The sequence below is a fragment of the Erinaceus europaeus genome, chromosome 16, assembly GCF_950295315.1.
Source record: "Erinaceus europaeus chromosome 16, mEriEur2.1, whole genome shotgun sequence".
Lineage (NCBI taxonomy): Eukaryota > Metazoa > Chordata > Mammalia > Eulipotyphla > Erinaceidae > Erinaceus > Erinaceus europaeus.
This window is the reverse complement of record NC_080177.1, coordinates 57037121-57060712: the sequence shown is the minus strand read 5'-3', so window position 1 is coordinate 57060712 and position 23592 is coordinate 57037121. Positions and strand designations below refer to the sequence as shown.

Below are 23592 nucleotides of genomic sequence, written 5' to 3'. Positions count from 1 at the left end.
GAGAAGGAAGGAGGGAGAGGGAGGGAGGTAGAGGGGGAGAGAGAGAGAGAGAGAGAGGGAGAGGGATTTGTAGCACTATTTCGCCGCTTGTAAAGCTTCCCTTTGCAGTTGAGGATGAGGGACTTGAACCCTGAGGCTTTGTGTATGGTAATGTGCACTTTACCAAGTGTGCCACCACCTAGCCCCTCAGTCAAGTTATTTTTAAAGAAGTCATTTCCAGCTTAATTTCCCAATTTTCATTTCTTTCCCAGGTTTGGAGATGCTGTGAAAGGCAATCTGGTAGTAGGTACCTTGTCTTGGCCATCTCCATGGGTGATTGTCATTGGCTCTTTTTTCTCAACATGTGGAGCTGGACTTCAGAGCCTCACTGGTGCACCAAGACTGCTACAGGCTATCGCCAAGGATAACATCATACCTTTTCTGAGGGTGAGTGAAACTTTCTTAGCTCTTTTCCCTCCCCACCCCACCACCAGGTCTTACAGAAACAGTATAGTTCAGAAGCTTTGGAATTGGTTGATAAATAATTAGAAGACATATAGGTTTTTAGTACATTGCACTCTAAATCCCTAGTATTCTTTTATTTGTGAGTAAAGGTGTTTTAAAAGATACTATAGGGGGTCTGGCAGTAGGGCAGTGGGTGAAGCGCACATGGCGCAAAGTGCTAGGACCTGCGCATGGATCCTGGTTCAGCCCCTGGCTCGAGTGGTGAAGCAGGTCTGCAGGTGTCTTTCTCTCTCCCTCTCTGTCTTCCCCTCCTCTCTCTATTCCTCTCTTTCCTACCCAACAGTGACATCAATAACAACAACAATAACAACACAACAACGGTGAACAACAAGGGCAACAAAAGGGCAAAAAATAGCCTCCAGGAGCAGTGAATTCGTGGCGCAAGCACCGAGCCACAGCAGTAACCGTAGAGGCAGATAAATAAATAAATAAATAAATAAATACTACAGTTGTGACATTATCTTTCAAATATCTGAAATGTTAGCATAGAGGATTCAGGGAGCAGGGACTCCAAACACTCCCCACACTACTGTTTTTGTTCTGTGCCTTCTGTATACAGGTTTTTGGCCATAGCAAAGCCAATGGAGAACCTACATGGGCTTTACTTTTAACTGCTGCCATTGCAGAGCTGGGAATCCTTATCGCCTCCCTGGACCTTGTGGCCCCAATTCTTTCCATGTAAGAACCAACTATTCTCTTCACTTATATTCACTTCCTCTTCTGTGATAGGTAGTACACGTTGGTTTTCATCAGCTATATAACAATGATAATAACAGAATAACCTAAGCACAGATGCAACATCACCTAAATTATAAGTATTATTGAGAAGTTTCATGGTGAGGTTAAAGTAAGATTAGCTGTTGTTATCTATGTTGTCATCGCCGGGCTGGCTTCACGGGCGGGTAACAGAGACGACCAGAGACACACAGCTGAGCTGAGAATGCAGTTTAATCTTTATTCACGAGCCGGCAGTGTGCTCCTCCATCTTAATCCTCCGGTGCCTGCGGCAGGAACTCAGGAAGTACGTAGGGTAGGGGGCGGGGAGAAAGAGAGGCGAGAAACTAGCAGGGGCTAAACCACAATCTCCCGGGGGGGGGGGGGGGGGGGAGGGGGGGCACGGGGGTAACCAAACCAATGTGAAGCATAGCAGCAATTAGCTTGTGTCAATTGTCGTGGTTTCTTCCTATATGACAGTAAAGGCTTTTAGTTTTCCTTTCTGACTCCATTGTCAGTTGACCTTACTCATTTTTGCATTCTCAGTAAATCACACAGTGCCAGAGTGGTAGGAATACATAAGTAAGTCACAATTAAATTAATAAAGCTAACAGCATTGGTAAAAGTTACTATTGGGCCGGGTTGGTGGTGCACCTGGTTGAGCCCACATGTTACAATGTGCAAGGACCCAGGTTTGAGCCCCTGGCCCCCACCTGCAGGGGGAAGCTTTGCAAGTGGTGAAGCAGTGCTGCAGGTGTCTCTCTCTCTCTCTCTCTCTCCCCCCTCCCTATCACCCCATCCCTCTCTATTTCTAGATGTTTCTGTCCAATAAATAAAGACAATAAAAAAGGATAATATTAAGAAGCTACAGTCGATAGTGAATCAGAAAGGTAAACAAAGACTTTTGTTGTTATATAGGAAGAAACTGACAATTTATGGAAGCTAATCTCCGTCTCTCTCTCTATACACACACACACACACACACGCACACGCATAAGTCTGTACCTCTCATTAAGTAAAATGTTAAAAATAAAGTAGTAATAATAACTCTAACTTTTTTATGCCGCCAGGTTTTTTCTCATGTGTTACCTCTTTGTGAACTTAGCCTGTGCCTTGCAAACATTACTTCGAACACCCAACTGGAGACCCCGGTTTCGTTACTACCATTGGTATGTTACTTTCTTTTTCTTTTCTTTTTTTTTTTTATATATTTATTTTATTTTTTTCCCTTTTGTTGCCCTTGTTGTTTTATTGTTGTAGTTATTATTGTTGTTGTTGTTGTTGGATAGGACAGAGAGAAATGGAGAGAGGGAGGGGAAGACAGAGAGGAGGAGAGAAAGATAGACACCTGCAGACCTGCTTCACCGCCTGTGAAGCAACTCCCCTGCAGGTGGGGAGCCGGGGTTCGAACCAGGATCCTTATGCCGGTCTTTGTGCTTTGCGCCACCTGCGCTTAGCCCGCTGTACTACAGCCCGACTCCCGTTAGTTTCTTTTTCTTTTTCCCTCCATTTTTGGAGTGAGAACCCATAAATGAACTATAAACTAACCAATGGATTTTGGGTACTCAGTACAAGGTTTTTCTTGTCTAGTCATTTCATATTGTCCTCATTCTTCAGTACTTACCTTAATCTCCACTCTCCTACTATGATGTTTCACATATTGATTTATAACTTTTTACGCCCAATGAAGAAAAAGATTGTAGTATTTCCAGACTATTATATTAATATTATTATTATATTATTTTGGTGGTGTTAGGGTTTGAACACAGGGCCTTCTACAAGCAACACATGCACTTTACCACTGAATTATATCCCTGGCACTAGTCTATTATGCCATTCAGACTATAAAAAAAATTGGTTATCTTTTTTTTTTCTTCTTTCTCCAGGGTTATTGTTAGGGGCTCAGGGCCAGCACTATGAATCCACTTCTCCTGGTGGCCATTTTTTCCTTTTTATTCAATAAAATAGAGAGAAATTGAGAGGGGTGGGGGAAATAGAGAGGAAGAGAAAGACACCTGCAGACCTGCTTTGCCACTTGTGAAGCATCCCTACTGCAGGTGGGGAGCCAGGGGCTTGAACCTAGAGCCAGGGCCTTGATCCCGGATCCTTGCATGGGTCTTTGCACTTAGTACTGTGTGTATTTAACCAGGTGTGCCACTGCCCATCTCCCTCAGTTTTCATTTTCAAATATTTTTTCTTATTACAATTACCTTTAGTAGTTAAGGATGTGAGCCAAGGAGTTAATTGACCTAAGTTCCAATGTCAGTTCTATCTTTCTCTTTCATCATTAGGTTTGTAACTTTCAACAAAGCACATAACCATGCAAAATTTCATTTTATTCATTTGAAAAATTTGACTAATTGTTATTACCTAACAGTTAAAACTCATAGGGTTTGGTTTAGTGTTTATTGAGAGAGACCAGAGCATTGCTGTACCATTTTATATGGAGCTGTGGATTGAACCTGGAGCTTCCTATGCTGAAAGGCATGCACTAGTAGAGTTGTTTTGAGATTAGCTAAAATGCTGTTAGAAGTGCTGCTATTGCAGTCAGATCTTCTCAGTCCTGAAGAGGCCCTTGTCAGGTTTTTAGCCTCTACCCCATTTCTTTCCCATTTTTCTTTTTATTATTATTATTTTGCCTCCAGGGTTATTGCTGGGGCTCGTCGGTGCCTACACCATGAATCCACTGCTCCTAGAGGCTACTTTTTTTCCCTTTTTGTTGCCCTTGTTGTTTTTATCATTGTTGTGGTTATTATTATTGTTGTTGATGTTGTTGGATAGGACAGAGAGAAATGGAGAGAGGAGGGGAAGACAGAGAGGGGGAGAGAAAGATAGACACCTGCAGACCTGCTTCACCTCTTGTGAAGTGACCCCCCTGCAGGTGGGGAGCTGGGGGCTCTAACCGGGATCCTTACTCCAGACCTCACACTTTGCACCATATGCGCTTAACCTGCTACGCTACCACTTGACCCCCTTTTTATTTTTTTAAAGACTTATTTATCACACATGAGAGTTCCACATGAAACAGAAGGCAGGGGGAGAGACCAGCCAGAGCACCACATTGTAGAACCTCAGGCAAGCAAGTCTGAATTACTCTACTTACTACTTGAGCCATTTTCCCTGCTGCTCTTTCCCACTTTTCTTACAACCGAAAGTTCTTAAATGTTTCCTGTATGTACTTGGTGTATTCCTCACTGCTGGGTTTTGTTTTTTTTTTTCTCTTTTTTCTGACCCCATTTTAGCTTTACTTACTAGTGGTGGGTGACAAAGTGACCTCTCTCTGGCAAAATTTCTGCTCATCAGGCGTGGTATTTATTATTGGATAGAGACATAGAGAAATTGAGAAGAGAGAGGGGGATGAGAGGGAGAGAGACTGAGACATCTGCAGCCCTGCTTCACCACTTGTGAAGCTTTCCCCCTGCAGGTGGGGAACGGGGACTTGAACCTGGGTCCTTGTGCTACAGCATGTACGCTCAACCAGGTGCACCACTGCCTGGCCCCTAAATATATTTTTAATTATTTTTATATATTGGATAGAGAAAGCCAGAAATTGAGAGGGCAGGGGGAGATAGAGAGGGAGAAAGACAGACATCTGCAGCTCTGCTTTACTACTCACAAAGCTTTCCCCCTGCAGGTGGGAACTAGACACTTGAAACCAGGTCCTTGTACATTATAACATGTGTGCTCAACCAGGTGCACCACACTTGGCCTTTCCTTTTCCACCTCTCTCCCTTACTCTTTATCTAAAAAATCAAAGGGGTGGGGGGAGAACTACACCAGAACAGTGAAATTGTGCAGGCACAAAACCCCAGTGAAATTAGATCACGAACTAATCTTAACATTTCTAATCCTCTTTCTAGCTTTAACTTTGATTAAAAGTGCATTGTGAACTTACTCAGAATTAATATTTTGTTATGTTCAATTAATTTAATTTATTTATGATAGAAAATACCGACAAAACCATAGGATAAGAGGGGGTAAAATTCCACACATTTCCCACCACCAGAGTTCCATATCCTATCCCCTCCGCTGGAAGCTTTCCTATTCTTTATCTCTCTGGGAGTATGAACCCTAGATCATTATGGGGTGCAGGAGGTAGTAACAAAATATTCTGTATTCAGGAGGTAATAACAAAATATTTACAGAATATTTTCTCTCTTCCTTACTACCTTATATTTTCATTAGATCCTAATATCCAGTTAGCAGGCCTCCTATTCATTCTCTGAAATTCATCATAAAGCTAAGAAGGTCATTATGTAGACAAAAGTATTTTAGTTGTCTGCTTAATTTATATAATCAAAGTAAATGCTTCGTTTCTTACATATTAAATAAAATGAGTGGCAAATATTTTCTAGTGGATTCTCTGGTTATGCTAATAAATGTTTATGTAAAATACTTGTTTAAATTTTTATTAGTGATTTAATACTGATTTTAAAAACTATAAGATAACAAGGGTATAATTCCACTGTTCCCACCACCAGAGTTCTGTCCCCATTTCCTCCATTGGAAGCTGCAGTAGTTTCCCAAGATCACAGATATGGGTTGACTATTATTTATGTAATTATCTATATTTATATATATTTGCCCATTTTTTTCCTCTGGTCCAAGTGCTTTCTCTTCCTTTCTAAATCACACCTGTGCCTATTTCTTTTTTTTATTTTTATTATCTTTATTTATTTGACAGAGACAGCCAGAAATTGAGAGAGAAGGGGAAATATGGAAAGGGAGAGAGACAGAGAGACACCTGCAGCCCTGCTACACCACTTGTGAAGCTTTCCCCCTGCAGGTGGGGACTGAGGGGCTTGAAACCTATTGCTATTTCTAAATGACTCCTTTTTTTCTCTTCTCTCTCTGGGTCTTGGGATTTTGATGGAATTGAGGTAGAGAGCCCTCTGGTCACCTTCCCCTAACACCCCCCACCCCACCACCCCCCTTCCCCCGCCAGAGGTATAAGCCAGAATTCTCTTGTGAGTGCAGAAGGTGGAAGGTCTGGCTTCTGTAATTGCTTCTGTGCTTGACGGGGCATTGGCAGGTGGATCCATAGCCCCAGCCTGTTTCTCTCTTTCCCTAGTGGGGTAGGGCTCTGTAGAGGTGAGATTCCAGGACACATTGGTGAGATCATCTGCCCAGGGAAGTCAGGATGCATCATAGTAGTGTCTGCAACTTGGTGTTGCTCAGCTCCCCCTTGTCCTTTTCAGCATCCTTTTGTCAATTCATAAATGGGTTATAATTTTCCACTATGGTTTCTCTTTGTTTCCTCCTCTGGAAATTCCACTTCCACTTAGAAATGCCAGGATCTAAAGAGATTTTTTTTTAATTTTTATTTATAAAAAGAAACATTGACAAAAACCACAGGATAAGAGGGTTACAACTCCATACAAATCCCACCACCAGAATTCTGTATCCCATCCCCATCCCCTCCTCTGATAGCTTTCCTATTCTTTATCCCACTGGAAGTATGGACCCAGGGTCATTATGGGGTACAGAAGGTGGAAGGTTCTAGCTTCTGTAATTGCTTCACTGAAGAGATTTTTTGGCGGAGAGTCAGCTTAGGTGCTGTCTGCATGCAGCCATTTTGATTCTGCTCCGTAAAATACTTTTTAAAAGAGACTATAGAGTTGATAATTTTGTCTGTTACTTTCCTTCATTGAAAATATTAATTGTCCTCATAACTACAGATGGCTTTTATAACATTCCTGTTCATTTACATTTTGCTGATAGTGTGAAAGCATCCAGTTCAGAGGATAGTTTGGGACTCAGTGCAAATCCACTAGCTGTTGTTATTCATTAAGAAAACAGCTATAGAGGAGGCCAGGCGGTAACACAGCAGATTAAGCACACATGGCGTGAAGCACAGGGATCCCGGTTCAAGCCCCCAGTTCCCCACCTGCGGGGGGGGGGGTCACTTCAGAAGCAGTGAAGCAGGTTTTCATTTGTCTGTCTTTCTCTCCCCCTCTGTGTCTTTCCCTCCTCTCTCAGTTTCTCTCTGTCCTATCCAACAACAATAGCAATGGCAACAATAACAAGAAAAACAAGGGCAACAAAATGGGAAAAATGGTCTCCAGGAGCAGTGGATTCATAGTGCAGGCACCGAGCCCCAGCGATAACCCTGGAGACGAAAAGAAAAGAAAAGAAAAGAAAAGAAAAGAAAAGAAAAGAAAAGAAAAGAAAAGAAAAGAAAAGAAAAAAGAAAGCAGCTATAGAGATTGAGAATAAGCAGTTAAGGGGGCCAGGCAGTGGTTCACCTAGTTAAATGCTCACATTACATTGCTCAAGGACCAGCTTCAAGCCCCTGGTCCTCACCTGCAAGAGGAAAGCTTCATGAGTGGTAAAGCAGGACTGCGGGTGTCTCTGTCTCTCTCCTTCTCTATCTCCATCCAATAATAAATAAGTAAAATATTTTTTAAAACTTAAAAAGAAGAGAACAAGCAGTTAAAAACTTTCATAGCAACTTGATAGTGATACAGCGTACAAGATAAATGTTCCTAGTAATCCACTGTTTCTATGATTCACAGATGTACTGTCTACAATAGATTGGAATTTTCAATTAAAATTAAGTAATTTCTCACCACAGTTTGAGAGGCACCTATTTAACAAGATTTTTTTTTTAACCTTTTAAGAAAAATCATAAATGTATGTATGTTTTGTTTGTAATTTCCTAGGGCCCTCTCTTTCATGGGAATGAGTATCTGTCTGGCGCTGATGTTCATTTCTTCCTGGTACTATGCCATTGTAGCTATGGTGATAGCTGGTATGATCTACAAATACATTGAATACCAAGGGTGAGTCTGTGATTTTAATTTTTATCACTGCTAGAGTTATCAAAGGTGACTAGTTTTGTTAGAACCAGTCAAAGTTTCATTGCAGGGGTCTGGGCGGTGGTGCACCAGGATAAACGCACATAGTACAAAATGCAAGATCCTGGATTGAGCCCCCAGCTCCCCACCTGCAAGGGGTCACTTCACAAGCGGTGAAGCAGGTCTGCAGGTGTCTCTCTCTCTTTAAAAGTGGCCTCCAGGAACAGTGGATTCATAGTGCCAGCATTAAGTCCCAGTGATAACCCTGGAGGCAAAAAAAAAAAAAATTTTCATTGCAGTGCAGCAAGGATCCAGATAACTTCTTTCATCCATAGCTAAATTTTATACCTTGATTCTCTTAACCATCTTACAGACACAAGCCTTTGATCACAAGAGGGAGCTCATTGAGAAAAGGAGATAAAGAGGGAGGGTGTTGGGTATCAAGTGCACAATGGTGAAGATAGACTTGGCTTGATGGCAGGAGTGGTGCAGACCCCTATCACAGGGAGATAAAAGACTGTACCCATGTGTCAGCAACTGTCCTGTAAACCATTAATTCCCTGGTAAAATGAAAAGGTGTGAATGAATCAATGAAAAAAAACAACTGAAAGGACATATCTACATAACAATGAATATTGAATAAAGTACAACACAAATAAAAATAGTTTTATCTCAGAGTAAAAGAGACAGCCCAGTTGGTGAAGCAGTGGACTTGCCTATCTGAGGTTCCCCACTCACTCCTCAGTGTCACATGTACAAGAGTGATGCTCTGATTTCTCTCTCTCTCTTCTTCCTTTTCTGTCTACTGTGAAATTCTCTATCATAATCATAAATAAAATAAGCCGTTAAATAGTTTTGTCTCTGAAATCAAGTAATTGCCAGTGAAATGAAAAAATAAATTAGTCCTGAATATCTTTATAACAACTTCCCTCCCTAATAATTTATAGAAATTAGGTCTAAATAATACTCTGACTCATAAACTTATATTGAGTTTAAGTTTCTCCATATTATCTCAAAATAACTTAAACTTTGAATTTGTATTTCTTAATCTGAGTTGCCATTTTTACACTATTGCTTTTGAATTATTTATATAAGGCCCAGTGAGTGGTCAATACTTCTTGATGAATAATAGTGTTGACCTGCTTAAAGGAGTTATTATGTTAGTAAGTAGCATTATATAAATCATTAGCATTTTTAAAGATTTATTTTATGTGAGACACTTTTTTTTTTGATTTTGTATTTATAAAAAGAAAACATTGACAAAATCATAGGATAAGAGGGGTACAGCTTCGCACAGTTCCCACCACCAGAACTCTGTATCCCACCTCCTCCCCTGATAGCTTTCCTATTCTTTATCCCTCTGGGAATATGGACCCAAGGTCATTGTGGGATGCAGAAGGTTAAAGGTCTGACTTCTGTAATTGCTTCCACGCTGGACATGGGCATTGACAGGTCGATCCATACTCCCAGCCTGGTGAGACACTTTTAATGAGAAAGACAGAGAAGCCAGAGCACCACTCGAGCATGCAGTGCCAGGGATCAAACCAGGAGTCTCACTCGCATGTGCAAGTTCTTATATCTGCTGAGCATTCCCTGGATTGCAACATAAATTTTAATCTTTTAGCATATATATATATATATATATATATATATATATATATATTCAGAATAAAAATGTGACTTATTTCTGGACATTGTACTTCTATAGTTTAAGTCTTTCTCTGTCGTTTTCTCTCCCTTTTTCCCCCCCAGAGCTGAGAAGGAATGGGGTGATGGTATACGTGGGCTGTCCCTCAGCGCAGCCCGGTTTGCTTTGCTTCGGCTGGAGGAAGGGCCTCCACACACTAAAAACTGGAGGTAAAGAAATCAACACAGCTTAGTGGTGTTTGGCGCTTAGTTAACACAGAGAAATCTGTGCTTCCTTAATTTCATGGGAAAGATGCAACTCAAGGAATTGGTTTAACAAGGCTCTTTTAAATGAGCCCAGATCTTTAATCCCTTTATTCTTTTTTTTTCTTTGTGTGATTTATAATCTAGATCTCTTATCATTTTTAAAAAATATTTTTAAAATATTTATTTATTCCCTTTTGTTGCCCTGATATCTATCATTTTTATTCTTTGGGGAGAGGGGCTGTTTGTGTATGTGTGTGTTTTGTCTTGATGCCGGGGGTATAATGCAGCATTCTCTCTCTCTCTTTTTTTTTTTTATTTAAGAAAGGATTAATTAACAAAACCATAAGGTAGGAGGGGTACAACTCCACACAATTCCCACCACCCAATCTCCAAAACCCACCCCCTCCCCTGATAGCTTTCCCATTCTCTATCCCTCTGGGAGCATGGACCCAGGGTCATTGAGGGTTGCAGAAGGTAGAAGATCTGGCTTCTGTAATTGCTTCCCCGCTGAACATGGGCGTTGACTAGTCGGTCCATACTCCCAGTCTGCCTCTCTCTTTCCCTAGTAGGGTGGGTCTCTGGGGAAGCTGAGCTCCAGGACACATTGGTGGGGTCTTCAATCCAGGGAAGCCTGGCCAGCATCCTGGTGGCATCTGGAACCTGGTGATTGAAAAGAGAGTTAACATACGAGGCCAAACAAATTGTTGAGCAATCATGGGCCCAAAGCTTGGAATAGTGGAGAGGAAGTGTTAGGGGGATACTCACTACAAACTCTAGTGTACTTCTGCTTTCAGGTATATATTTTGGAGTAGTTTATGGATACGTGTGAACATAAGCTCTCTCTCACAGAAACTGGTGTATATCTAGGTTATGGGACTTTGTTAGAAAGTGAACCACCTGAGATGAAATTAGAGTGTACTATAAAAGGAAAGGTCTCACCCGAGTAATGAAGCTGAAGGGTTGTCATTCCACACGTGAAGTCTCTGGACACAGTCTGAGGTGAAGCATGTTGAGGTGGCAATCGTTGCTTTGGTTAGGTTGTGATCGGCAGATGCAATATTATTTGGTATGGATTGGGAGAGGCATACGGGAAAGTGGGCCCTATCCAAGGGTTCTAAGACTGGGGGAAGTAGGGGCTCTATAGTGGAGATGTGAGGTTCCTGCTGTCTTAGGGTTCAAAAAGACAATCGATAGTTAATGTTATCATCACATTATTTGTTAATTGGGTTAACTTTGAGAAGTCCTTTTGTTATGGTTTGCTGTACAGTATCCAGTATCTTGTATATAGCTGTGCTATTGGATGCTTCTAATCTACTTGGTCTAGGCTTTTGAGAGAGTCCGCATATCAAATACACAGCCTATATATTAGAAAGATTCAGTTTGTGTTTTGAAAAACTTTGAGATATACAATTGATTTTCCCCCTCTCATATTAATTAACTACTGATTTATATGTCTACATTTTGCTAGGAGTGTACATAAACACCATTCCCACCACCAAAGGACTGTGACCCATCCCTCCCGCCCACTCCCACCCCCCACTGGCCCAGGAAGCTGCATGTCTACCCCTCACCACAGGGTTTTTACTTTGGTGCCCTACTTACAATTTGATCAGGTCCTGCTTTTAGTTTCCCTTTCAGATCTTCTTACTCAACTTCTGTTGATGAGTGGGATCATCCCATACTCATCTTTATCTTTCTGACTTAGTTCACTTAACATAATTCCTTCTAGCTCTGTCCAAGATGGGTCAGAGAAGGTGGGTTCATTGTTCTTGATAGCTGCATAGTATTACACTGTGTATATATACCACAGCTTTCTCAGCCACTCATCTGTTGTTGGGCACCTGGGTTGCTTCCAGGTTTTAGCTATTATGAATTGTGCTGCTATGAACATAGGAGTACACACCTCTTTTTGGTTGGGTGTTATGGAGTCCTTGGGGTATAACCCCAGGAGGGGAATTACTGGATCATATGGAAGGTCCATGTCTAGCCTTCTGAGAGTTTTCCAGTCTACTCTCCACAGAGGCTGTACCAATTTACATTCCCACCAGCAATGTAAAAGGGTTCCTTTGTCCCCACATCCTCTCCAGCATTTGTTGCTGCTGTCCTTTTTGATGTACACCATTTTTACAGGAGTGAGGTGGTATCTTAGTGTTGTCTTAATTTGCATTTCTCTGACAATCAGTGACCTAGAGCAGTTTTTCATATGTTTGTTAGCCTTTTGGATCTCCTCTGAGGTGAATGTTTTGTTCATATCCTCTGCCCATTTTTGGATGGGGTCATTTGCTTTTTTGGTGCTAAGTTTGCTGAGCTCTTTATATATTTTGGTGATTAGTTTCTTGTCTGATGTATGGCATGTGAAGATCTTCTCCAATTCTGTGAGAGGTCTCTCTGTTTGTTTAATAGTTTCTTTGGATGTGCAGAAGCTTTTCAATTTGATGTAGTCCCATTGGTTTGTTTCTGCTTTAGTCTTCCTTGCAATTAGGTTTGATTCATCAAAGATGTCCTTGAGGTGTAGGTGGGAAAGTGTTTTACCAATGTTTTCCTCTAAGTATTTGACTGTTTCTGGTCTGACATCTAGGTCTTTGATCCATTTGGACTTGATTTTTGTTTCTGTTGAGATAAAGTGGTTCAATTTCAATCTTCTGCATGTTTCAACCCAGTTTTCCCAGCACTATTTATTGAAGAGAGCCTCCTTTTTCCATTTAATCCTTTGGGCCCCCTTATCAAAGATTAGATGTCCATAGGTGTTGGGATTTACTTCTGGGCTTTCAATTCTGTTCCACTGGTCTGTGTGCCTGTTTTTGTTCCAGTACCATGCTGTTTTGATGATGATGGCTTTATAATATAGTTTAAGGTCTGGGAATGTGATGCCTCCATTTCTGTTTCTTTTCCTCAAGATGGTTTTGGCAATTCTAGGTGTTTTCAGGTTCCAGATAAATGATTGTAGTGTTTGTTCTGTTCTCTTAAAGAAGCTTGGTGGAACTTTGATGGGTATTGCATTAAATTTGTATATGGCTCTGGGGAGAATATTCATTTTGATGATATTTATTCTTCCTATCCATGAGCGTGGTGGGATATCTTTCCATTTCTTGGTATCAGTTTCTATTTCCTTGAGTAGCGACTCATAGTTTTCAGCATACAAGTCTTTCACTTCTTTGGTCAACTTTATTCCTAGGTATTTGATTGATTTTGCTGAAACAGTAAATGGGAGTGATTTCTGGATGTCTTCTTCTTCAGATTTAGTGTTTGCATAAAGAAATGCCACTGATTTTTGTACATTGATTTTGTAGCCTGATACCTTGCTATATTGCCTAATATCTTCCAGTAATTTTCTGCTGGATTCTTTAGGTCTTTCTAAGTATACTATCATATCATCTGCAAATAGTGAGAGCTTGACTTCTTCCCTTCCAATCTGTATTCCTTTGATTTCTTTCTCTTGCCTGATTGCTATGGCAAGAACTTCCAATACTATGTTGAAGAGTAATGGTGACAGTGGACAGCCCTGTCTAGTCCCTGATCTGAGGGGGAATGCTTTCAGCTTCTGTCCATTGAGTATGATGTTGGCTGTAGGTTTGCTATATATAGACTCCACTATCTTGAGGAATTTCCCATCTGTTCCCATTTTTTGTAGAGTTTTGAGCATGAATGGGTGTTGGATTTTGTCAAAGGCTTTCTCTGCATCTCTTGAGATAATAATGTGGTTTTTGGCTTTGCTTTTATTGATGTGGTGAATGACATTGATTGACTTACGGATGTTGAACCAGCCTTGCATTCCTGGGATGAATCCCACTTGGTCGTGATAAACAGTCTTTTTGATATGTTGCTGTATCCGGTTGGCCAAGATCTTGTTTAATATTTTGGCATCTATGTTCATCAGAGATATTGGTCTGTAGTTTTCCTTTTTTGGTCTGTCCCTATCAGCTTTTGGTATCAGGGTGATGTTGGCTTCATAGAAGGTGGAAGGAAGTATTCCTGTTTCTTCAATCTTATGGAATAGCTTAAGAAGTATGGGTATTAACTGTTTCCTGAAAGTTTTGTAGAATTCGTTTGTGAAGCCATCTGGTCCAGGACTTTTGTTGTTGGGGAGATTCTTAATAACGGTTTCAATTTCTTTGTCTGTGATTGGTGCATTTAGATTTTGTAGTTCTTCTTGGTTCAGTTTTGGAAGGGCATAGGTTTCTAGGAATTGTTCCATTTCTTCCAGATTCTCTAGCTTTGGTGGCATATAGTTCTTCATAGAAGTTTCGCAGGATTCTCTGGATTTCTGTGGTGTCAGTTTTGATATCTCCTCCATCATTTACAATGCTATTAATTTGAGTCTTCTCTCTTTTTTGTTTGGTGAGTTTGGCTAGGGCTTTGTCAATTTTGTTTAATCTTTCAAAGAACCAACATTTGGCTTCATTGATCTTTTGTATGGTTCTTTTATTTTCGATGTTGTTTATTTCTGCTCTAACTTTAGTGATTTCTGTCCTTCTGGTTGCTTTAGGGTTCCTTTGTTCCTCTTCCTCTAAGTCCTTGAGGTGTGCAGTAAGGTCGTTCATTTGAGCTTCTTCTTGGTGTTTAATATGTGATTGTATGGCTATAAGTTTCCCTGTCAGTACTGCTTTAGCTGTGTCCCAAATGTTTTGATAGGTTGTGTCTTCATTTTCATTAGTTTCCAGGAACATTTGAATTTCCTACTTGAGTGAGTCTCTGACCCAGTGGTTCTTAAGGAGCATGTTGTTTAGTTTCCAAATTCTGTGTCTTTTAATAATTTTCTGTTTGTTGTTAAATGTTAGTTTTGCTCCACTGTGGTCTGAGAAGATACTTGGGATGATTTCAATGCTCTTGAATTTATTGATGCTGTCTTTGTGGCCTAACATGTGGTCTATCCTTGAGTGTGTGTTATGTGGATTTGAAAAGAAGGTGTATAACAGTTTTTTGGGGTGGAGGAGTCTGAAAATGTCCAAGAGGTCTAGTCTGTCGATCTCTTCATTCAATTCTCTTGTATCTTTATTGGTTCTCTGCTTTGTTGATCTGTCTAAGTGTGAGAGTGGGGTATTGAAGTCTCCCACTATTATTGTATTACTATTGATGTATTTTTGAAATTCTTTCAGTAGGTGCTTAATGTATTTAGATGGTCCCTCATTGGGTGCATAGATGTTAATAATTGTTAAGTCTTCTTGGCTGATTGATACTCTAATCATTATGTAATGTCCTTGCCTATCTTTTATTACTTTATTTAATTTAAAATCTATCGTGTCTGAGATGAGAATGGCTGTTCCTGCCCTTTTTTTGTGGTCCGTTAGCCTGTATGATAGTTTTCCATCCTTTCACTTTAAGTCTGTGTTTATCTTGTTGTGACAGATGGGATTCTTGCAAGCAGCATATGGTTGGGTTATGTTTTCTGATCCATCCCCCCAACCTGTGCCTTTTGATGGGTGAGTTTAAGCCATTGACATTTATTGATATTATGGATTTAATGTATTGTAGTGCCATTGTTCAAAAAAAAATTTGTTTGCTCTGATATATTGCAAGTATTATAGTGATGTTCTTGTTTATAGGAGGTCTTTTAGTACCTCTTTCAGGGCCGGCTTGGTGATGGTTGCCTCCTTTAACTGTTGTTTGTCTAAGAAGGTTTTGATCCCTCCATCTAGTTTGAATGAAAGTCTAGCAGGATATATTATCCGTGGTTGAAACCCTTTTTCATTCAGGGCTCGATAGATATCTTGCCACTTCCTTCTGGCTTTCAGAGTTTGAGTGGAGAAGTCTGCAGATAATCTTATGGGTTTTCCCTTGTATGTGACTTTTTGTTTCTCTCTTGCAGCCTTTAGGATCCTTTCTTTATCCTTACTTCTTCTCATTGTGACTGTGATGTGTCTTGGTGTCTTCAGGTCTGGGTTTATTCTGTTTGGTACTCTCTGGGCCTGTTAAATCTTGATGTCCTTTCTGTTATTCAGGTCTGGGAAGTTTTCTTCTATTATTTCCTCTAGAATGTTTGCTTCCCCTTCCTCTCTTTCTTCCTCTGGCAGGCCAATTATACGAATGTTACTTCTTTTGAGATCATCCCATATGTCTCTGTTGTTGTTTTCAGTGTCTCTCAATCTCTTTTTAAGCTCTTTCACCTCTTTCTTCGTTTTCTTTAACTCATCCTCTGTCTGACTAATTCTGTTTTCTGCTTCTGTTAGTCTGCTTTCCCTTGCCTCAGCTTCTGTCTTCATTACAGCTATTTCAGCTTTCAGTTCTCTAATTGCCTCAAGATAATCAGTATTTTCCTTGGGGTTCTCAACTGTTGTTTCCCTAATACTGCCATTCCTTTCCTCCAATGTTGTTTTCATTTCTGTGATTAATAAGTTTATTATTGCTTGCATACTTTTCTTATCTATGGTTACTTCTGGCTGATTTGTAGTTTCTTCTGGGCTCTTGTCTTCATTCATTGTAGTAGCAGTTTTATTTGTTTTTGATCTACCCATTTTTTTGATTTATGTTTTTATTTTATTTTATTTATTTATTCCCTTTTGTTGCCCTTGTTGTATGTGTTTTTTTTTATGCTCTGTTGTTCCTCAGTTGTTGTGTCTTGAGTACAAGTAACCCTGTACTAAATACCTTTATGACAATTGCACTCACCAACCTCAGGAATTACAGTAGCACTGAAGCAAGTATTGAAGTAGTTTAATCGTTACCAGTTAGCTAAACAATTTCTCCAATCCGTGAAAAAATAGTAACCAAATCCCAGTGAAGAAGAAAGAGAAAAGAAAGAAAGGATAGCAAGAATAGACAGTTATGCAAATCTACTATCCACTGTATATTCTAGGGGTAGCAAGAGGGGAAAGGGAACTAGAGCAGAGATACACACATAGAGAGTCCACTCTGAGTCCGATTTCTTCCCCAAAATAATTCACAAATTCAGACAGGCAAAGAAGAAGGAAGAAGTGTATGACAAGATTAAAAAAAGAGAGAGAGAGAGAGAGAGACAAGAGAGAGAAAAGGGAAAAGATAAGAAAAAGAGCAGTAATTAAAGAGCAGTGAAAGGAAATTCCCAAATGTGTATCAGTGAATTCAAAAAAGCACACTGTTTATTGGTGTGGGGGCTGGGGGCTGTGACTTTGGAAGCTGTAGGATTAAGGAAGAAGGGATGACAAGAATGAGAAAAAGAAAAAGAGAGAGAAAAGAAAAAGATAAGAAAAAGAACAGTCATAAAAGGGCAGTGAAAGGAAAGGTTTTTTTTTTAATGTATTTATTTTTAATTATTTAATTAGCTATGCGGGGTGAGGTGGGGGGGGTTGGCTACTTAGAAAGAAAAAGGGCCAGAGGTTTCAGAAGGGTATAGACTTAGAATGAATGATACTCCCTGGTGGGACAGGAATTTGGTAAAGAAAAGGACTGGTTATGGGGGGGGGGGGGAAGGAGGTATGCTTGAAAATTAAAAGGAAAAAAAATTTTTTTTCCTTTTTTTTTCCCCCCCTTTTTTTCCCTATCTAATTCTTAACCCAAATTAAGTTATAGTCACCTCCTTGGTGTCGCCGCTAGGACCCCTTATTGGCCGGCCTGCTAAAGGCAGAAAATCCTACCGTTTCCAGGAGATGTGGTCAGAGCTCAGCCACTAGCAGCTTCTCAGTCTGCCATCTTCCCAGCATTCTCTTTTAAAGATTGGCAAATTTGAGATACTGGAATAATTGAAAAAAAAAGTTACATTCTTCATTTCTTTTGATTTCTTCCTTCTGTTAAATTATATATTATATGCAGATATCCTGAATTAGAGGGTAGACTTGACATTCTGTTCTCTCAACTTAAAGTGTTTTCTCCCCTCTATCTGCCATCAATCTCTTTACAGGCCTCAGTTGCTTGTTTTGCTGAAACTAGATGAAGACTTACACGTCAAGCATCCTCGCCTCCTTACCTTTGCTTCACAGCTAAAAGCAGGAAAAGGCCTCACTATTGTGGGTTCTGTCATTGTGGGAAACTTCCTAGAGAACTATGGAGAAGCTTTAGCAGCTGAGCAGGTAAGAGTCAATCAAGGCTTACTGACTTAGTGAAATTTAGCTATGGCTTTGTGAGATTTCAGATATCTAAAGTCTCTCCCTGACATGATTTAAGATATTTCTTTTTTTTTTTTAAAGATTTTATTTATTTATTTATGAGAAAGATAGGAGGCGAGAGAAAGAACCAGACATCACTCTGGCACATGTGCTGCTGGGAAGTGAACTCAGGACCTCATGCTTCAGAGTCTAAAACTTTATCACTGCGCCACCTCCCGGACCACAGGATATTTCTTTTTTAATGCTGACTAGTGATAATCATAGTCTCCCAAATAATAAGATAAGAGGGAGATATTCTTTCTTCATATTGAAGTACTAGTAAGCTATAGAAGTTTCAAGGCCAGGAACAATTGCCAAATAGTCTCAAGCATTAAGTTAGCCCTGAGAGAAGCCATGCAAATGATTTTTACCAGAGCACTGCTCAGCTCTGGCTTATGGTGGTGTGGGGGATTGAACCTGGGACTTTGTAGCCTCAGGTATGAGTCTCTTTGCATAACCATTATGCTGTCTACCCTTGCCCGATAAATCTATCCTTTTGAACTATGGACATGAGTCCTCTCAGTCTTTTTGAAGATGTTACTTACCTACTGATTTCATAACATTTTAGAAGGTTATAAAATTATAGAGATATAGTTTGATACCACATTCACCCCCAGAGTTCTATGCACCATAGTTTTTGAAAACTGAGAGACTTTGATAATTTTTTTCGCAAGTCCATATGCTAATGCATATCATCTGTATTCTATATCTGAGTGAAACAATCCAAGTCTTTCACCTCTCTACTTATTTCACTAAAATAATCACCTCTAGCTCTGTCCATTTAATCCATAAGGACATAATATTATCTTGTTTTAATCACAGAGTAATAATATTCTGTTGAATATATATCCCACAATTTCTTTATCCAGTTTTTTGTGGATGGGCTTTTAGGTTGCTTTCACTCCTTGGCTATGCTATTGTGATTAATGCAGCTGTGAACATATGGGTGCATATATCCCTTCAATTAATGTTTCAGGTCCTCTGGATATATGCACAGGAATGTTGGGCATATTGTATTTCCATTGTTACTTGTTTGAGAATTCTAAAAATTATTTTCCACTGGAACTGCACCAGTTTTAATCCTCACCAATGGCATAACAATTTCTTTTCCTCCACGTGTTTGTCAGTATTTGTTGTTCTCAGTTTTGTTGAAGTAGGCCACAGGTGTGAGATGATATCTCTCTCCTTTTTTTTTCTTTTGAGACAGTATGAGATACAGAGAAAAGTAGGGAGATAGAGAGAAGGGGAGATACCTGAAGCACTGTTGACCACTTGGGAATCTTCTTACCTGCAGGTGGGAACAGGGGACTTGAGCTCAGACCTTGTTAAGCTGTGCTCCATATATAAGTTCTCCTTAGTAAATGAACAGACAAGAGTTAAAAGGGTATCAAACCCTTAAACTCTTCTCTGTAGAACTGAGGTCACCAAGGGGGGTGGGACAGGGTTATCAGGATGGGCAGGAGCCAGTTTGGAGAGACACTGGTATTTTGGGTGGTAGGCATGATATAAATTTGTACCTCTGAAACATAAAAACTTATAAACCAGTGTTACCTAAATAAAAATTACATTTTGGAAATTTTTAAAAAGTTCATCCCCTAAAGAAAAAACTTTTTTCACTATAATATTTACAAATGATAGAACTACCTCTACTGTTTATAGAAATTTCCCAACAAGGGCAACTAAAGGGAAAATAATTTTTTAAATATATATTTTTTTAAAAAGAAAAAAATTACAGTTACATTTTTAAAAATTACTGTATTTCACACTGGAATGCTTTGAAACCTTAAAAACTAGAAATAAGAAGAAACATTAGTATAGAACATTAAAATTGAGTGAAAAGAAACAAGACCCTTATTATCTGAGCTATACATATTAATTTCATCTGTGCCCTTGGGAAAAAATTATATCCACTTTTCACCCCTCACTTACCTTTACTTTCCCACAAAAAGGGTGGAGTTAAATTAAACATTGCCTCCAAATTAACTTTTAAAGAAGTAAAAAAAATGTATCATCAATAATTGCTATTAAACTATCAAAAAGGATAAGGAAACAAACACAATAAAAGAAAACTTGCCTGAGAACATTCTAAAATGAAACTGAGTCATCAGATTAAATTTAGAGTAGTGAAAGTCAGGGCATGACTGGGACTAAGGAAAGAAGAACTTCATGTTCACACAAGTGTACTCACCTTGGTCAATTCAGAGAAAACAATGGCTATTTACTTTGTAAAGATCCCTGGTCTTGATTTTATTTTTCTACCAGTATTATCACTGGAGCTTTACATTTGCACAATGCCTGGCAGATTTATTTATTTGTTTATTTTTGATAGATGGTGAGTGATAGAAGAGAGACAAGAGAAGGAGGGATACCACAATACTGCTCCACTGCTCATGAAACTGCCTCTTTGCATGGTGTGCCCATGCTGTGCTGTGGGATCAAACCTAGGCCCTTGTACATGTAATGTGTGCACTTTATTGGGTGAGCCATCTCCCACCCCACCTGGTTTTGATTTTTTTTAAAAATTTTTTAATATTTATTTATTTTCTCTTTTGTTGCTCTTGTTTTAGTTATTATTGTTGTTATTGATGTCTCCGTTGCCAGACAGGACAGAGAGAAGTGGAGAGAGGAGGGAAAGACAGAGAGAGGGAGAGAAAGACTGACACCTGCAGACCTGCTTCACCGCTTGTGAAGCAACTCCCCTGCAGATGGGGAGCCGGGGGCTCAAACCGGGATCCTTAACGCCAGTCCTTGTGCTTTGCGCCATGTGTTCTTAACCCACTGTGCTACCGCTCGACTCCCTGGTTTTGATTTTTTGAAGGCATGTTACAAAGAAAGAAAGCAGATTAGAGGAAAAGAAGTAATCACTTAAAATTTACTTACAAGATGAAAAAGACAAAAGGTAATGAAAAAGTCATTGCAATAGTTTTAACCATTTGGAATTTTCCATATATGTTCTGTAGCGTTTAGAAAGAGGAGGATTAAATAATATGGATGAAGAGTAAATGGGTCAGGGGGCCGGGTGGTGGCATACTCCATTAAGCGCAGGTACTACCATGCACAAAGATTGGGTTTGAGCCCCTCCTCCCCACCTGCAGGGAGGACGCTTCATGAGTGATGAAGCAGGTCTGCAAGTGTCTGTCTTTCTCCCTCTCTATCTCCATTTCCCTCAATTTCTTTCTTTCTTTCTTTTTTATAAAAAGGAAACATTGACAAAACCATAGGATAAGAGGGGTACAACTCTACTTTCAGAACTCCGCATCTCATCTTCTCCCCTGATAGCTTTCCTATTCTTTAACCCTCTGGGAGTATGGACCGAGGGTCATTGTGGGATGCAGAAGGTAGAACGTCTGGCTTGTGTAATTGCTTCCCTGCTGAACATGGGCATTGATAGGTCAATCCATACTCCCAGCCTGTCTCTCTCTTTCCCTAGTGGGGCGGGGCTCTGGGAAGCAGAGCTCCAGGATACATCTGTGAGGTTTTCTGCCCAGGGAAGTCCGGTTGGCATCATGGTAGCATCTGGAACCTGGTGCCTGAAAAGAGAGTTAACCTAAAGCCAAACAAGTTGTTGGGATTCAGATGGTAGCACAGCGAGTTAAGCACATGTGGTGCAAAGCGCAAGGACCACCTTAAGGATCCCGGTCGAGCCCCTGGCTCCCCACCTGCAGGGGAGTCGCTTCACAGGCGGTGAAGCAGGTCTTCAGGTGTCTTTCTCTTGCCCTCTCTGCCTTCCCCATCTCTCTCCATTTCTCCCTGTCCTATCTAACAACTACGACATCAATAACAACTACAATAATAACTACAACAACAAAACCAACAAGGGCAACAAAAGGGAAAATAGGGGCCAGGCGGTGACACACCTGGTTAAGTGCACACATTACATTGTACAAGGTCCCAGGTTCAAACCCCTGGTCCCCACCTGTAAAGGAAAAGCTTCACAAGTGGTGAAGCAGGGCTGCAGGTGTCTCTCTGTCTTCCTCTCCCTCTCTATCTCCCCCACTCCTCTGTTTCTCTATCCAATAATAAATTTTTAAAAATTTATAAAAAAGGGAAAATAAATAAATATAAAAAAATAAAAGCCAAACAAGTTGTTGACTAATCATGAACCTAAAGGCTGGAATAGTGCAGATGAAGAGTTGAGGGGGGTCTCTGTTTTATAGATAACTAGTAGGCCTATTTTAGTTATATTCCAAAGGGCCTGTGACTATACTAGTTTTTTCCCCCCCTGAGCCCGAAATCTGATATGCAGGTGGATCCAAGTTATTGCCTGGGGAGATGGTATCATGGCTGGAAAAAGGACCAGAAAGCTGGATCAGGAGAGTAGCTCCCAAATATGGGAAAGGTGTATAAATATTATTGACTGTAAATCCCATTGATATGATCTCGTCTGGGGCCCATATTCAGCTTAGGAGCCTGTGTGACCTCTGCATGCCTGTAGATCTGAGCTCACATTCTGTGGTCATCAGTAGGAACGTTCCAAGCTGCCCCAATTTCAGGACCCATCTGCCTCAGGTGTAGCATAGAGTATGTTGTTCATCCTCCCTTCGGAGGATGGAACATTCTCTACCATTGTTGATCCACGTTGAGGGTAAGGTCCTGTGGGAGCCCACAAAGAAGTTATTTGTGTTGTTCCTGATAGAGATGACCGGTAACAATGGAGAGATTCCTTCTCAATTTCTTTCTGTCCTGTCAAATAAAAATAAAGTAGGAAAAAATGGCATCCAGGAGCCATGGATTCCTAAGTGCTGGCACTGAGCCACAACAATAACCCTGGTGGCGATAAAAAGAAAATTAAAAAAATAAAAGTGTAATGAGTCGGAGGTCCAGAGTAAAATGATTGATAAATAAATAAATAATAAAGGGCTGGACAAGTAGCCCAAATGGAAGAGTATGGGGCTTTCGTCCTTGAGCTTCCCAGTTCTATCCTCGACCCTGCATGTGCTAGAGTGGTACTCGGGCTTGTTTCTCTCTCCTTTCTGCCTCATGTGACTTTTCTCATAGCTAATGAGTGAGATAAATCTTTAAAGACTTAAAAATACATAAAAAACACATCAAAGTCCAGGACTGATCCACTGAATGTTGAGGTTCTTTCTGTTTCAGACAATAAAACACCTAATGGAGGCAGAGAAAGTGAAAGGATTCTGTCAGCTGGTGGTGGCTGCTAAACTGAAAGAAGGCATTTCCCACCTCATCCAGTCATGTGGCCTGGGAGGCATGAAGCACAACACAGTGGTTATGGGATGGCCTAATGGCTGGCGCCAGAGTGAAGATGCTCGAGCTTGGAAGACTTTTATCGGTACAAAACACTTCTTTCACTATGATGAGGGCCCAAATAGGGGCTGTTGTCAAATACTGATCACCCTAACTCCTCTTCCTAGGACTGTGTCACTGACTTTAAAAGCACCTCGTCATTGTCTGATTCTGCTCATTCCTTCCAGTTGACTGTGCTTATGAATTGTTTTATCTGTCAAGTCTTAGTGTTAGGAATTATCTCTGAAGTGAAATGCTTTCATTAGTGATTGCTCACATTGACATTCTTACAAACACTGGAAGGATTGTCCATCAGCATAAAATATTTCAGATTCATACAGCCTCTCCTCCAGAAGGGTAGTAAACAGAAGCTCTCTATG

At 40.3% G+C, this 23592-nt stretch overlaps 1 protein-coding gene across 3 annotated transcripts in view; it reads left to right on the top strand.

Annotated features, from left to right (window-relative positions):
- The window catches only part of SLC12A6 (solute carrier family 12 member 6), a 135081-nt gene that overhangs the window by 100360 nt on the left and 11129 nt on the right, over window positions 1-23592 (top strand). For all 3 annotated transcript variants that reach the window (XM_007521675.3, XM_007521673.3, XM_007521676.3), the window contains 7 exons: window positions 252-426; window positions 1064-1182; window positions 2289-2387; window positions 7881-8000; window positions 9768-9872; window positions 17722-17890; window positions 23063-23258. In XM_007521675.3, coding sequence (XP_007521737.1) covers window positions 252-426; window positions 1064-1182; window positions 2289-2387; window positions 7881-8000; window positions 9768-9872; window positions 17722-17890; window positions 23063-23258 — 983 coding nt within the window. The remainder of the gene's footprint in view (window positions 1-251; window positions 427-1063; window positions 1183-2288; window positions 2388-7880; window positions 8001-9767; window positions 9873-17721; window positions 17891-23062; window positions 23259-23592) is intronic.